This window comes from Oncorhynchus gorbuscha, linkage group LG05 (genome assembly GCF_021184085.1).
Source record: "Oncorhynchus gorbuscha isolate QuinsamMale2020 ecotype Even-year linkage group LG05, OgorEven_v1.0, whole genome shotgun sequence".
NCBI lineage: Eukaryota > Metazoa > Chordata > Actinopteri > Salmoniformes > Salmonidae > Oncorhynchus > Oncorhynchus gorbuscha.
In genome coordinates this window covers 62,196,933-62,212,706 of record NC_060177.1, presented here as the reverse complement: position 1 = coordinate 62,212,706, position 15,774 = coordinate 62,196,933, and the positions used below count along the sequence as shown (strand labels likewise).

Genomic DNA, 15,774 nt, shown 5'->3' with positions numbered 1-15,774 from the left:
ATCCTGACATTGGCCCAGATATAACGTAATATGGAGTGCAATTATTTCCCAATCCATTAAAAGAAGTTCAATTAACAGACGGGAGACAGTTCATCCATTGGAAGAGAAAAAAAAGGGAAGATTCAAAATTAACTTGGGTTTGCAAAATACCATGGCAGAAGGATGACAATGATTTTTGATTTTCCGGAACGATATTAGAATCCTTATTAAACTTTGTGCATCTGGAAAATGCATTGGGGCTTTCCAATTAAAGCGCCACTTTACGCTGTTTAATAATACCCTCATAATATTTTAGCTTATGAAATGACAGGTGAGTTGGTGTATGAATAAAACATAAAGCCCCATAATAAGAGACAGAAAAAAAGGAGACAGTTGTTGGGGGGCTTTTAAATGCTCGACGTAATTTGCATATATTAATCTCCTCTTTTCAGCCTTATCAAGCATTCCACTGTATTTGAAGTTAAAATAGTCGTGACAGGCAGGGGTCTACGCTTAGTTTTTCCAAGGATTTATTACTTGTATAATTCCGGATCTTTAATAAGCCAATATGACTGATCCTATGGGTTTTGTGGAATTCAGTTAATTGTTCCAGATGGTGCTCACTGATTATACAAAATTACTTTCTTTCTCCTCTTTTTCTCCAACTACACCATTTTTTTGATTGACTAACATTGAGAAAAAAGATTATTTTTGGCCCAGCACTTTCATTAAGAGGCTTCTCATAAGGTTTCAAACAAAAGTTCCATCTTATCTCTCTCTGTGGTGCTGGGCTTGCAGGCTAGCCTCTGCAGAGGGAGGAGTTCAGCTCTGCTAATCTCCAACTGTAATCTCAACACACTATGATGTATCTCCACAGCCTCTGCACCAGTGTGGTTATATTTTATAATAACAACGTTCTTTAGGCTGAGGGATTAAAAAACAACCTCCGCCTAGTGACACAAATGTCATCGGCATGTTTTTATTATTCAATGGCCTTGTGGCACCTCTGGTGGGTCATTAAAACACGAACCAGAGTGGTGTTTTCCTCTCCTGTAAGGCATCCATCCAAAGGATCCTGGATCAAGTAAATTGAGCCAAATGAATCTTGCATGGATATTTAATGGGGGGAGGTATTGGGCAGATTTACTGCTGTGTTTTAATTTAGATGGTACAAGATTTAAAGTATGCAATTCCTGTACGATAAAACAATTCTAAATGTCTGAAACAAAGCCAAAGGGTTCGGCTTGCATCAAGGCATGAAAAACTGTGAACTTTCTTCTCTAAAAACCCATTAATGATTTATTCTTATGGTCAGTGTGGAGAGAGAAGCAAGAGAGTGCTTAAGCATGCTTACGCATAGAGTGAACATCCCCAAAAGATGGTGATCATTTTACCATTTTGGTTATCAGTATCTTGAATATTACAAATATTTTATTCTGTCAACACATTTTACCTAGATAGTTAATACAAATGGTTTCTGTTTTGATAATCTGCTAATTTCAAAAGGCCATAAATTGAAGCATATTGAAATATATTTACAAACAAAATATATGAATGCAATCTTTCAGAACCCCATTAATAAGTGACTTTGAATAGCTTTGCATTTGCAGACCAGACTGGACTCACATCCCTCATTGCTCTCTATTCTTCCCTGGAATAAAAGCAGGGCTCCATTATTCCCAGTGGCCAGACATGGAGACCATCAATGGATGGCCTGTCACAGCTCCCTCATTCCCTCCATGTACAGCAGGGTTTGTTATCACACATCTAATTAGAACTTGATAAAAAATATTTCCCCCAAATCCAGTCATTAAATATAGTTTAAGGAGATTTATGGACAAATATGCCTTAAAGATCTTTTAATGGCTCTGCTGACTTGTTAAGTTTGTAATTAATGATCTCATAATACATACCGTAGTGTGATGTAAAAAGCACATTGAGATTCTGGAAATGAAGTAGTTTTGGAAAAGGGCATCTGGGGCTCCCAGAAGCTATATTAAATAGTTCTGCTCAGACTGGTTCTCTAAGAGGACCTATGAAGTATGCTTTAGAAATGTTAAAACAATCGCCCTTTTTATAAAGATGGAGTCATTATGTTTGTGAGCATAGCAAAGAGCCTGATTAAGAAATTGTTCCCATATGATTGGATGAAAATCAGTAAGTCTCTTTTTAGGTGAACCATACACTCACTTATTGTAACATTTCAACTGAATCAATTGTTTTGTCTCTCCAACTTGAAACACTATAGGCCTACACACCCACATACAGTTTACTGACCTACAGTCTTAGAAAAAAGGGTTATATAAAAAGGGATCTTCAGCTGTCCCCATAAGAGAACCATTTTTGGTTCCAGGTAGAACTCTTTTTTTGGTTCCAGGTAGAACTCTTTTTGGTTCCAGGTAGAACCCTTTTTGGTTCTTTTTGGTTCCGGGTATAATCATTTTGAGTTCCATATGGATCCCTCTGTGGAAAAGGATTCTACATGGAACCAAAAGGGGTTCTTCAAAGGGTTCTCCTATGGGGCCAGCTGTAGAATGCTTTTAGGTTCTAGACAGCACCTTTTTTCTAAGGGTGTACACGTTGATGTGTACAAACATGCCTCAATGTGTCAACCTATCCGAAAGGCCTTAACTAATAACCGTTGCCTGTTTCACCAGGAGAGTAATGGTGTGTTTATTAGCATAATTAATGACAAATGGCGTCGCGGCATTGGTGGATTGGTTTAGGCGGATGATGAATTGGTTGAGGCCCAGCTTAGTGGCTGCCAATGAAGCCTCTCTGGCTGTCATCCCTCCTGCTTCCGCCCTGGCACAGCTCATTACTCACCATGTGAGGTGCCACTTTACATTGCCTGGTACTGTGAGCATCGAAAACTTAATAACGCCACCCACAACCTCGCAGGACTTGCTGCTCTGTCCACAGTCCAGAGGGCAAGGAGCTCAGAGAGTGCTAGGAACTGGGGGGAGCAGGGCAGCATGGGGACCATCCCTTACCATAGTGTACAGCTGCTTTGATCACAACGGATCACACGTTACTCTCTGATCCTCTTCAGAAGGCACATGGCCATGTGACACTCTCACCAGTATTCTGGAGTGTTCCTAGTTAGTTTTTTTGGGCTCACCACATCCCTTGCATCATTACAGGTTAGTTTGCCCACAGAACCGCTAATTAAGAGGGGATTTGTGTAATTGTGCCTTCTGCTGTGTCCCATCCTGCGCATGCAATTTACTGTCAGCCCTCTGCCAGATTTAACACTTGTCCAGAGAGGCGTACCCCATTCATACACAGATTCTGCTACACATTTACCAGCAACCACAGCTGGGGCTCAATGTTGGTGTCACTGTTAAGTCTTTAAAGACAATGTACTGCTTATCAAGTTCTGATGTTTATTCAATTCCCAGACTTGTGCTAAGTGATCATCGTGGTTAGCCTACATTGGAGTTTTGAAACTTTGAAAGGGATGTTTGACAATGTTTACTTTGCAATTACAGAGCACAATACAAATAGCATAATCTTTCTTTAACTAGGCAAGTCAGTTAAGAAGAAATTCTTAGCACAATATGTAGCACAATACAAATAGCATGTAGCACAATGCAAATAGCATGTAGCACAATACAAATAGCATGTAGCACAATGCAAATAGCATGTAGCACAATGCAAATAGCATGTAGCACAATACAAATAGCATGTAGCACAATACAAATAGCATGTAGCACAATACAAATAGCATGTAGCACAATACAAATAGCATGTAGCACAATACAAATAGCATTTTACAAATAGAATGTGCAACCAGATAAGTTCTCTATGCATGATTGATCATTATGCTATTGTAGGTGTCTGTTGTATCATCATATGCATTTAATGCCAATAACAGAGAGACAAAAATATGGGCCCTCAAATAGAAGAAATGATGTGAAATTAGACTGTGGAGCTCCAAATATCCACTGTTGTGCCGTACTCCACTGTTGTGCCTACTCACTGTAGGTGTGCCCACTTTCTGGAAGACTGATGGACCATCGCCCGACTGGGACTGCCTCCTGGCTCCCAACCCAGAACTGGATTTCAAGGGCTGCTTGTCACACAGATGGAAAAAATAACTCTACTCCCTCCTTGCTAAATACTCCTCCGCTTTCCCTCCTCTCTTTCTCTGTGTAAACCTGGGTGTTTAGCAGCCCCACTACTGCCCCTGAGGAATCTACAGAGACACCCATATAATCCACCGGTACAAATGATTAGCTGCACTGAGAATCATGCCCTCCAAGATATCTGGGACTAGTAGTGTGTATAAAAACCATTTAAATCACTCTTTTCAGTATAGGTGTTGGCATTTTACAATTGTCTCCATTTCATAAATATTGTTTTGGTATCTATTTTTGGTGACTGCATCAATCTAACTAGGGTTACCGTGCTACATTAGTAAGTGTATAGAGCCCAATGTCCAAAATGAACCTGTTGTAAAATATATCCTGAATATCATATGAATAACGTCTCAATTGTAATGCTTGTGAAAAAGGATATGAATAAAGATAATATATTCAGTTGTCAGCCCCAGCAACCCTTTTTTCATTTGCTGTAGTCATTAAAAGTAACACTTTTTTGCTTTTCTATGGGACGTTTTCAGAATCTTCATAGGTCCCCCCCCCCCCAAAACTCCCATTCTGTCTGGAGAAATTTTAAAAAAGATAGGGGGAAAGAATGGAAATCATAGAGCCACAGTCATTAAAAGAATCTGAAAATAGCAACGCGCGATCATCTGTTCTCATAGCACGGGTCAGGAGCTCTGACACCTCCTGTCAGGGTAGGGGGCAATTTGTATTCTCTCTCATTAGGCAATTTGACTAATGACCTGCCGCGGCTGCAGAGCTACTGAGGGACCCTGTGCCTCGTGCCCTCTCTCCTACAGCAGCCTGAGAAAACAGCCTCTATTGGAATGGCACAGATGGTATGCCCGGGCGACAAAATAAACTACAATCTGTCTCAGAGATGCTGTCAGGACTGGCGACTATTTCTCATGTCAGTGTCTAGTCGGGGTGAGGGCTGTGAATGGGCAGGAGAGGTCCTCCTCTTCTTGATCTATGTGGATCCAAACTCCGTTTACCTTAAATGAGGCAGATACACTGGAAAGGAACCAAGAATAAAGTATTTGGAGTTGGACACTGGTGTGGTTGTGCACAAAGTTTCTATTGTAAAAAAATATATATATAGTAGATGCATCAATCCTCAAGGCGCAATAAACAGTTAATATCATGTCTTTACAGTAAAGTGCTTAGATGGAAACTGGAAACTCCCGTAATAACTTTTCAAAACTGAGTCTGTGATAGATTTTGGCCAACGGGAACTGTTCAGTCTGGTTCTTTTTTTTTATCTTCTGATTTCTCATACTCGGCTCCCACTGTCCCCTCACTGTATCTCAGTAGAAGTGCCACAGTCTTAGTCACAGTAACCCAAACATTACTGATTCATATGGCCACTTTAAAAATAGATAGGCATGTAAGACTGTATAGTAAATAGAGTAAATATTCAGTACTTTCCCAGCTGATCCTGGAGTCAGTTTGGTTCACCTGAGTAATTATAGTAGACACAGATCAGTGCAGGTATGTTGAATTAGTGAAGCATGAAAGAAAAGTTATTTAACATTCTTTAATGGTTAATTAAGAGTTGTGGTTCAGGTAATGGGAGGTATGTTCGATCACCCACACAGTCCTCAATCAGTCAGTGTCTGAGCATAACCCTGTATAAGTGTGTGTGTGTGTGTGTGTGTGTGTGTGTGTGTGTGTGTGTGTGTGTGTGTGTGTGTGTGTGTGTGTGTGTGTGTGTGTGTGTGTGTGTGTGTGTGTGTGTGTGTGTGTGCGTGCGTGCGTGCGTGCGTGCGTGCGTGCGTGCGTGCGTGCCTGCCTGCCTGTGCCTGTGCGTGCGTGCGTGTCTGTGTGTGTGTGCGTGTCTGTGTGCGTTATAGTCCTGTGTACGGGTCATAGCGGGACTGAAGCTGTAGTCCACAGTGACAGCGCGTCCAACTACAGAGCTGTGAGGGATTGGTGCTCTGCGCAGCAGACGAGGGAGCCCATCCCGTCCTGAAACAGCCATTCGTCTGCACCCAGGGGCTGGAGATGACAATGCAGCCATTCCTCATCTCACCTGATAGAGCCATTAATAAGCCAGTGATCCACTCTGGGCCTGTGCTGACTCCGTTCTTTACACTACCATCAGTCAGGCCACAGGGCCCTTACTCGCTAACACCACCATCATCATCATTGTTGTTATCGTCATGATCACCATCATAACCATCATCATATTCATTAGGGAGTCATAATTAGAGCACATGTATGGACTCTGATTTGATAGAAAATGTCATCATACCAAATACACAATCACTCTACAACGCGCACATTTTTACTACACCATTTACACACATAGATTGAACCACATGACCAATGGTCAAATATTTGTTTTCCTTACACAAATTGCTGGAACTCGATTCATTGCTCAGACAGACTCTAGCCCTGGCCATTTGAGTAGGTAGTGAATGCTTTAGACTGGGAGTGTTTCAACCAGGAGATTGGACTAACATTAATTCAGCACTTTCCACTACTGTATGTACGTGTGCCTGGTAAAGTAGCAATTTCTCGCCCAGTAAAGTCGTCTCCAAGTTTCTCCGTTGGTCTGGGTGTGAGATGGACCCTCCAGTATGGATGGTGGGGGGATACTAAGTGAGATCTGATTTCAAATGTAATCCTTGAACAACAAAGAAGCACCCCAGCCTTCAGCTCTAGATTAATCTGTCTGTTACACACAGATCCATCAACAGGGTGCAATCTGCACTTCCCATTGCTGGGTATTGATTCTAATATATTCCCCCGCCCGCCTACCTCTTTGCTCCCGGTGACACAGTAGCACATGTTTATTCACTTGTTTTTATGGGCTTAAACAAGCCATCATATCCACCCAATCACCCAGCCCTGCTGCTGCAGATAGCCCTTCAGCTAGCACTGCTGCTAAATAGTCCTCCTCTGAGCGGGTTGAAGCACACATGCCAGGGCTGGCTTTCTGAATGGCTTTAGGGTGATGGTAAATGGAGGCCAAAGGCTATTCTCTCATCCGCCCTAACTCATAGTGTAGATTTACAGTAGTGGTTTGTAATGGTGATGGTGGGTTTTAGGTAGGGGTGATATTCAATGTATTTCCCTCAGAGCTCTGTAGTCATTACATTATGTGAGGTAGATTACAAAGACCTCATTGTAGCAGTAAAAATCACATTTATGGGTGGAAAGTACAGTATAATGGATCCCTACTGTTGAGGTACACAAAAAGGCAGTCATAAGTGTCAGAATGAAGGAATGTTCAAATGTCATTGTTTGAAATACTGTTATTAAGTTATATTCTCCACAGACTAATATCAGATCCAAAACAGTGACTCATGAAAAGCATTTGGTTACATTTATTTCTGAGTTCCTTTTCCTGTGCCAGCAGGCTGATGGACTATGGGTAAAATAACACCAGTTGGAAGGTTGGCCTCTTGATATTTGTGGCCCTTCAGAGAGAAAGAGAGAGAGAGAGAGAGAGAGAGGGGAGCTAGAAGTTGTGTGCTTCGTGATTTGGTGTAGCCGAGCAGCGGCAGTTAGTCACCACCTCTCGTCTGGAAAGGAACGAGAGCCTTTGTGTCCCCTGTCACCCTGCGTTAATTTGGGCCCTAATGTATTTTATAAACAAAGGGCTGCTCTCTAGCCTGACAGTAGTGACACTCTGATTCCTTTGCAGGCTGTGTACAGTATGGGGTTGCACCATTAATAATCAACTGGCAGCCATCACACCATTTTAACCATGATCATTATGATAAAGGGCATACACTTAATTACAGGCCTGCTTAATTATAGCTCTGTTGAAGCTCGTTTGTTTGGTCAAATGCTAATTACACTACCACGCTCTTGGCAAGTCCTCATTTCAATCCACTTTTTCCCTGCCAAACACTGTGGCGTATTTTCATGCAAATCAGTATCCGGTGAATGTTTTGTCTCACTTCTTTCCCCTTTTTCTTTGCGAGTGTCTTTGTTTTGGAGTGGAACATCTCTCTGACAAGACAGAATCAGGAATAATCAAGAGTAATTAAAGAGGTGTCGGGCTGGTGAGGGTTTTGCGGGAAGGAGGGAAGGGGGTGGGTGGAGGTACTCAAGTACAGTGGAGAATAAAAAACCTTTCATCTTCAAGCTATTGAGGAAGGGTTGGGTGGGAGGGAGGTTGAGGGAGGCTGGTCTTCAATTCTTTCTTTTTTTTACACTTAGCCAGGATGAGATACTCAGTATGAAGATTATGGAATGATTGGTTTTGTATGAAATGTATGAAACGTGTTGTCGTGTTTTTATTCTTTAATGTTTCCACTCAGCATTTTATTTTCTCTTTTCAGCAATGGATGATGTGCCCTTCACAATCTCTGAGAAATTTCCAAGAACCCCTGAAGAAGTGAGTGTTTACACAAAGCTTTTGAATTGTGCCAACTAAAAAGCCTTTTTCTTTTCATCGCCTCTAATTTGTTCAATTGTGAGGTACAAAGTACTCTCTACACGTAGCTTTTATCCATCCACTTTTCAATTGAGGACATACTGTATGTAGCCTGTATTCTTCCTTCTCCAGGATCTGATCCCCAGTCAGTTCTACACAGCTTCCTGCACTCTCCTCTCTTCTCTTCCAGTGTAGACTGAGTGATGAATGCATGCAGCCAGAGAGAGCTGGCTCAATGCAGTCCATTTGGCTGGCTGGCGGCGGCTGTCACTATATCACCTTTTGTATTGAAACAGAGAGGGAGAGGATTAAAGATTTTAAGCATGCTTACTTAGCCATGTGCCTAACGCCGTGTTTCTTGTTTTCTTCTCTCTCTGCTTTTGATTTCAGATGCAGCGAGTCAATTTAATGGGCATTACGATCAAATCCTTGGCAGAGATCGAGGAGGAAGTGAGTAGGGGCTGCAACGCTCGGCTGCCACTGACACCGTTGGCCCAGAATGCAAAGCAAACATTCTTGGGGGTTGTAATTAAGTGTCTGAGACGGGCAAGGCCCTTTTGGCTCCACTAAACCCAGATTGAATTAAAGCCCGCCCAGACTGGGCCTGGTCAGCCACTCTCTCTGAGAACTGACTATTCTCACTTTGTCCTGCACAAAAACCCTCTGGATTCCATTTGGTGTTCTTTTCTTTTTTTGGTGGTCTTCTCACTATTGAAACTGATTGCCAGTATGATGCACATACTGCATGTGTTTGGTTTCAATTAGCCTTACTTGATCTTTCTTACCCAATGAGACAGCCAGCATACAGACAGTAGAGATACACGTTCATGCAGAGTAAATGAAAAGAATACAGACAGTGTATTATTACAGAGCAACTAGCTACCCTACAGGCATTCCTGGTAAGAAATAAAATGAGAAAAGTGTGTGTGTGTGTGTGTGTGTGTGTGTGTGTGTGTGTGTGTGTGTGTGTGTGTGTGTGTGTGTGTGTGTGTGTGTGTGTGTGTGTGTGTGTGTGTGTGTGTGTGTGTGTGTGTGTGTGTGTGTGTGTGTGTGTGTGTGTGTGTGTGTGTGTGTGTGTGTGTGTGTGTGTGTGCATGCATATGTTCTTGTGCTTGTGTGAGTGTGCATATGTGTGTGTTCTCACACAGTTATTGTGTGTGCATGAAGGAGAGTGAACCCCTCCCCCTCTCTCTCATTAGCACGATATCTGGGTATCAGAACTGCCAGGAAGTGACAGACCACTGTAAAAGAACAGGTGCTGTTGGGTTTGAGATGTGTTACAGAGCAAACACTCCCTCATCAAACTGGGTGTCTGTTCTGCTCCCTGGCTCTGTATACTGTCACATAGTATAGAAATCACACAGTCGCCATCTTGTCATCTGGTCTCTGAGAATGGAGCTCATTGTCATTGTCAGCTCAGGTACTAATATCGTGTGTGTGTGTGTGTGTGTGTGTGTGTGTGTGTGTGTGTGTGTGTGTGTGTGTGAGTGTGTGTGTGTGTGTGTGTGTGTGTGTGTGTGTGTGTGTGTGTGTGTGTGTGTGTGTGTGTGTGTGTGTGTGTGTGTGTGTGTGTGTGTGTGTGTGTCTGTGTGTGTGTGTGTGTGTGTGTGTGTGTGTGTGTGTGTGTGTGTGTGTGTGTGTGTGTGTGTGTGTGTGTGTGTGTGTGTGTGTGTGTGTGTGTGTGTGTGGCCACTGCGGTCTGCTGATGGAGACAGCCTGGCAGCTCGTCCCGTAGGCTAGCTCTCCTCTCCTCTCAGTTAGTGTGATTAGCAGCAGGACACATGGCGAGCTGAGCCGTGGAGGGGAAGGGAAGAGCGCTAGGAATCATTAATTACCGCAGCGGTAGCTGGAACTGATGAAGTAAATGTGAGATAGTGTAACACGCAGGATTTAGTGAAGTGGACGACAGCACAAGATTAATGGTGGGGCCAGGCTGATGGGGATGAAGTCACAGCTTAGCTTGATAATTAGTTTCCAAGAGGAAACATCCCTCACCATTGTGTTATTTTTACTTCTCTCCTCTCGCATTATTATCCCACTACAATATCTCTAGAGATGGGAAATTAATATCGTATTTTAGTTTGATATTACACATGTCAAATATATATTCAGGGCTTTTGGAGTGCTTCTTTTTTTATAAAAAATAAAGAATAATTTAATTTTAGGCTCTAAAATGTAGATACTGGTTTTCTGTTCTAGTTTGAAGGTTGAAGCCAAAATATGTAGTCACTGAGCACCCCCTAGTTACTACATAGTAACACATCTCATATATGTACAGATATTTACAGTTATCAAAACCTAAGCAGTATTTGTAATATGCACTAGATCTTTTTTTCAGTGTATCAAATCCAATACCACTATGAATAAATAGTGCAGTATTTAGTGCAGCCTTTAAAATATGCAGTCACACAAACAGGCCGTTCTTGTTCATGGTGAGTGGTGTTCAGTTGTCCAGCAGAGGTCACTGTCAGAGTTCATTTTCTCTCTTCAGGGCGAAGAAAGATTATTATTGTAAAGGACATTCTAACTGACTGATACATTTAAAAGACATACATAAAAGAGAGGTGGTATTTGACATGTGCACGTGTAATTGAGGAAAAACTGTTGTAATCATATACAGTGTTACAGATAAGAACGTTTCCTAGCAGGCATCACTTAAGCCATACTTGCTTCCAGCAATTAGGCATTCTTTTCATTTCCCAAATGATTCGCAAAACTTGTGGAGATTATAATTGCTTTTATCCACGCATATCTAATTTGTATCTTTTTAAGTGTTAATTAGTAAGCGATTTGAGCTGACGTCTTTATGTACTTTGCACTGCTAGAAAATGTTTGTTTTTGGCGGCTGGCTAATGATTTTCAGAGTTAGCTTGTGAGAGTGTGTCTGTTAGTGTGGATATCTTTTCATATGTGTGTTTGAAATTGACAGACATTTTCATTTGCACCTATGGACGTGTGTGTGTTTCAGCAGTAAACTGTGTGTGTGACTGGGTGCATGTAGTGTGTAAGAGACAGAGAGAGAAGGAGAGAAGAGAGAGGAGAGAAAAGAGAGGGAGAGCTCCAAATAGAGGTGGAATTAATGAAGACAACATGTCACATATTTTTAGCAGTGGAGCAGGGACAGGAAATGAAGCTCTGTTCATCTGGGTGATTGCCGCCCATGTTCTTGTGTGTCACTGTCCTGTCAGCCCGCGTGTAAAAGTGGCAGACAGTGATACATGCTCTCCCTGATAACACCCCATTCCCCCATCCATCATCCACACACAGGCTCACACTTACATATATTTGTTTATTTATTTTGCCAGGTGTCGTGGCTGAATTTCATTATAACTAACCGTCTTGTGGCATGTGACTCGTAACTTATAGTTTCCTGAAAGACAGAGGGGTGTTGGTTGGAGATCCCCAATAAATCCATTGTGCTTATTTGGGATCTTTGAGTATAGATATAAAAACGCATTTGATGATCTCGCAGCATCACCTAGTGCAGTGGTTCAGTATTGCAGATCAGAGTGTATTGAAGTGATGAGTTGGTATGTGCTTGCTTTTTTTTAGTAAAATTGCAATAGTAAAAGTTGATACGTGGTACTACTCTTTCAACAATGACTTGAAATATATTTTGACCACAACATCACAATTGATTACTGGAGGGTTTTTTTCTCCAAATATATTCTAAACTGATTTGAATTGCTCTCCTTCATTGCAATGTATTTTTTATATTTGTTTGTGACCAAAGGATATATTATTTTATCCACTGAGAAAGCCAAGAAGAACTGTGCATTAGATGCATGTATCTGGGAGATGGATGGTGGGAAGAAAATTCATAAGCACTGTGATTTTAGAAACGTATTATACATTCTCAATTCATTCCACAAGGGGACAGTATTTGCACACATTTCTCCTTTCAGCTTTCTTCATACTCAAACCCATACCCGGCTTGTAATCTTGAAGGGATAATGATCTGCTACTGAAAGAGCTACTTGTACAAACCTCAATGCTGTTGGTGAAGAAGTGTTTTCATATACAAACCGTTTGTACAGGATATACTGTATTTTAAATCCCTTTCTACTTCTATCCTGTGGCAGTATGAGTACAACTTCAGCACGGAGCACAGCATCGGCACTTCCCTGCCTCTCAGGCCCACCCAGAGCCAGTACTGAGAGAACTTATTGAGTGAGGAACGCTCTAGAGGAACAGGGACAGAGAAAAAGACTACAGCACCTTCACGAATGGTCTCTCATTCCACAACAACGAAACACTTACTGGAATGATGTCTCTGATGTCCAGTTTAGAGTCCACATTCACAGTGGTCCCTCATATCAGAAGTCAACAGGTTTCTAATCTATCTCAAATTAACGGCTAACAGAAATCTCACAAACAGGATGTGAAGTTAGTAACATACAATTCCAAGTATCATAATATTGGAGGTAACTATTCTAAATGTTGTTAAATGTGCATTTGTAATCTCTCCATAGCTCTGTATGTTTCAGAGTTATGGTCAAATGTTTGTATTTGTTATCAATACAATACTGTGCAAACTCCGCTTAACGCACATTTAATTGTTTGTGCTCACTTATTGCTTGCGTGATAAGAGCCACAGTAACCAAACGACCTCATATGTTGCAAAGCTATCAGCAAATGTATTTTTAATTCTGTAGCACATCTCCAAATAGGTTGATACCTTTTCATGTTGAGTTAGTACAGGGTTTCCCAAAACTCTGTCCAGGGGACCCCAAGGGGTGCACGTTTTGGTTTTTACCGTAGGACTACACAGCTGATTCAAATAATCAACTAATCATCAAGCTTTGATCATTTTAATGAGTTGTGTAGTGTTAGTGTTTCCCAGCACGTTTTGGTTTTTACCCTAAGGGGTCCTGGGAAACACTAAGTTTAGTACAATCAAATAGGCTATACACATGTTAAATTGATATGATTGTTGAATTGTTTTAAATCTATTGTTATTGCGTATATTATTATATTATTCAGTTATGTAGTGTATAAGAATGAATAAACACCTTATAAATCTCATGACCACTGAATCTCATGTCTCAGAGTAACATGTAGGTTTGAGGCTGTGTAGCAGTGACTGAAACTTCAGAGAATACATGGGCGGCTGCCTCACTGCTCTGCTCTGCTCCCACTGACAGACAGACAGATCCAGTCAAGTAGTCAGTTCTCCTTGAAGGTGTATGAGGAACACTTGTTTCAGCAAGCACACACATCCATCACAGAGTCAGTTCATCATGAGCACTTTGCAGTAAGAATGAGCAAAGCTTCATGACATCAGAGCTACCATTTCAGAGCCCATAACATGTTCTGTCTCTTTACATTAATGTAATTTAACAACTACTGAAATGTGTCATTCTGTAGAAATTGAGATATCAGAATCTATTTGCTAATCTCTGCAGATTTAATTAGTTTCTTAAATTACATGAATCTAATGACTTGCTTCTTTAATTAGACTTGCTTGTTACCTTTATGAATTTATGATTTCTGTGTAAGCAGTGTTAATATAATTTCTACCTAAACTCCTAATGGATTTGAGTATTCCCAGGTGTTTAGCGGTGTGTGCAACAGATGACAATCCTCTGTGTTGTGGCTGTCTGTCTCCTGTTCGGCGGTTTGAACCTGACCAATAGAGGTGACTCAGGAACACTCTGCTGAGAACCGTTGTTACATCTTGTGGTTGTTGTTGTTCATGAAGGTGACACCCGTCACCCCCACATCAGTGAAGCCCTAAAGTACACTGACAGCCCGAGACAGAACCTTCACGCACCTCCCCAATGAACTACACACAACTCCACTTCATGCACACTCATATGTTTTACTCCAGAAGTAAGCAGGGGGGTAACGCCACCACATTGCTCTCTTCCCAGTTTGAGATGCTCTCTATACAGTTTGGGAGAAGGCAGGATGAGCACTGTTATGTGACAATGGAGCAGCGGTAATGATAAGGGTATGTGCTCCCTTATAAAGGTTTGCTATAAGCCTGCCACGGTATCTGTTGTATCATACCCTGGTCAGCATTAAACCCATTTGAACCTGATCCATCAGGTTAAAACCCAGATGTTGGCAAACAACATGACTGTGGACACGTGACTGTGGACTTTTTTCTTGACACCTTTAAAAGAAGCCGATTGTTCTCTAATTGTTCATGGATGGAAAGGTAATAATTGTAACATAGATCCAAGCAGACCAGAATAGAAACACAGCAGGTCATATGTGATATGTCCTGCTGAATTTGTGCCCTTAGACTGTGGTTGCCCATGTCACTTGGGCAATTTTGTGGGGGCGTATTGCTGGTGAGTTGGGGAGTGTGGCTGGCCTAGCCCAGCAGATTGCCTCAGAATGGGCCCTCCATCAGAACCACAGCTCCTTCAAAAGCCATGCCCAGCGCCCTTTAAAAAAGCTGCCTCATATGGTTTTACTTTTCGCTCGGCTCCACTTTATCATATTGAAAAATAATAATGATATGCAGAAACCACACTGTAAAATCAAAAAGGAATAGGCCTTCATTTTGTCCCTGTTTTGTGTAAACTCATGCTGTAATTAAAAGGGTAGAGGCTTGCACATGTGTCTTTAGTGGAGAGGTTTTGGGTTGTTGTGTATTTAAGCACATTTAAGCATATATTGTGGAGCTATTTCAAGGCATCTCTTTGTAACTCCCCTGCTATGCCTGTCACTGCTATATACCACAGTTGTCATGGTGATATCTTCTTTTCAGCTACAATACATGTGAGATTTGACTGATTAAACTAAACTCTGGATCAGCACTTCAAAGCTCCGCCCTCTGAGAGTCAGGCCAGATGCACCATAGTCATTTTTAACCTCACACCCAAGACTTTGGCACGGAACAGTGTGTAAGCTAGTAGACAGAGGAGGATCTGCCAGTTGGAAATTGGAAAAGGAAGTCTGTATTTATGAGGTGGTTTGAGGGGCTGTGTTAAGACTGGCTTAGCCTCTCGCTCTACCTCTGACAAGCCTGCTTCCCCTGTGCTGCGGTGACCAGGGAGAGGGAAGTCAAGAGAGTGACGGTGTGAGGCTTGTCAGGGGCGATCAGCCCTATAGAACCAGTGCAGGCAGGCAGGTAGCTAGGCATTCAGGTCTCCTGTGATACAGCAGCCCATTGATAAACTCCACCTCCAATGTGAACAGAAGCATAGGGAGCCATTAATCCCAGAGCTGTTTTTATATTTGATGTGCTGCAGAGAATATGTCCGTCCCACTGGAGGGACATGTAGCAACGGCATACACACAACTTCCACCAAAACACCACAAATCTGATTATAGCAACGGCACACA

General features: G+C 41.9%; 1 protein-coding gene across 2 annotated transcripts in view; it reads left to right on the top strand.

Moving 5' to 3' along the window:
- Positions 1-13,500, top strand: part of LOC124036253 (multivesicular body subunit 12B-like) — a 38,171-nt gene extending 24,671 nt beyond the window's left edge. For both annotated transcript variants that reach the window (XM_046350563.1, XM_046350562.1), the window contains 3 exons: positions 8,381-8,436; positions 8,866-8,925; positions 12,558-13,500. In XM_046350563.1, coding sequence (XP_046206519.1) covers positions 8,381-8,436; positions 8,866-8,925; positions 12,558-12,632 — 191 coding nt within the window. In that variant the 3' untranslated portion in view covers positions 12,633-13,500. The remainder of the gene's footprint in view (positions 1-8,380; positions 8,437-8,865; positions 8,926-12,557) is intronic.
- The last annotated feature ends 2,274 nt before the right edge of the window (positions 13,501-15,774 follow it).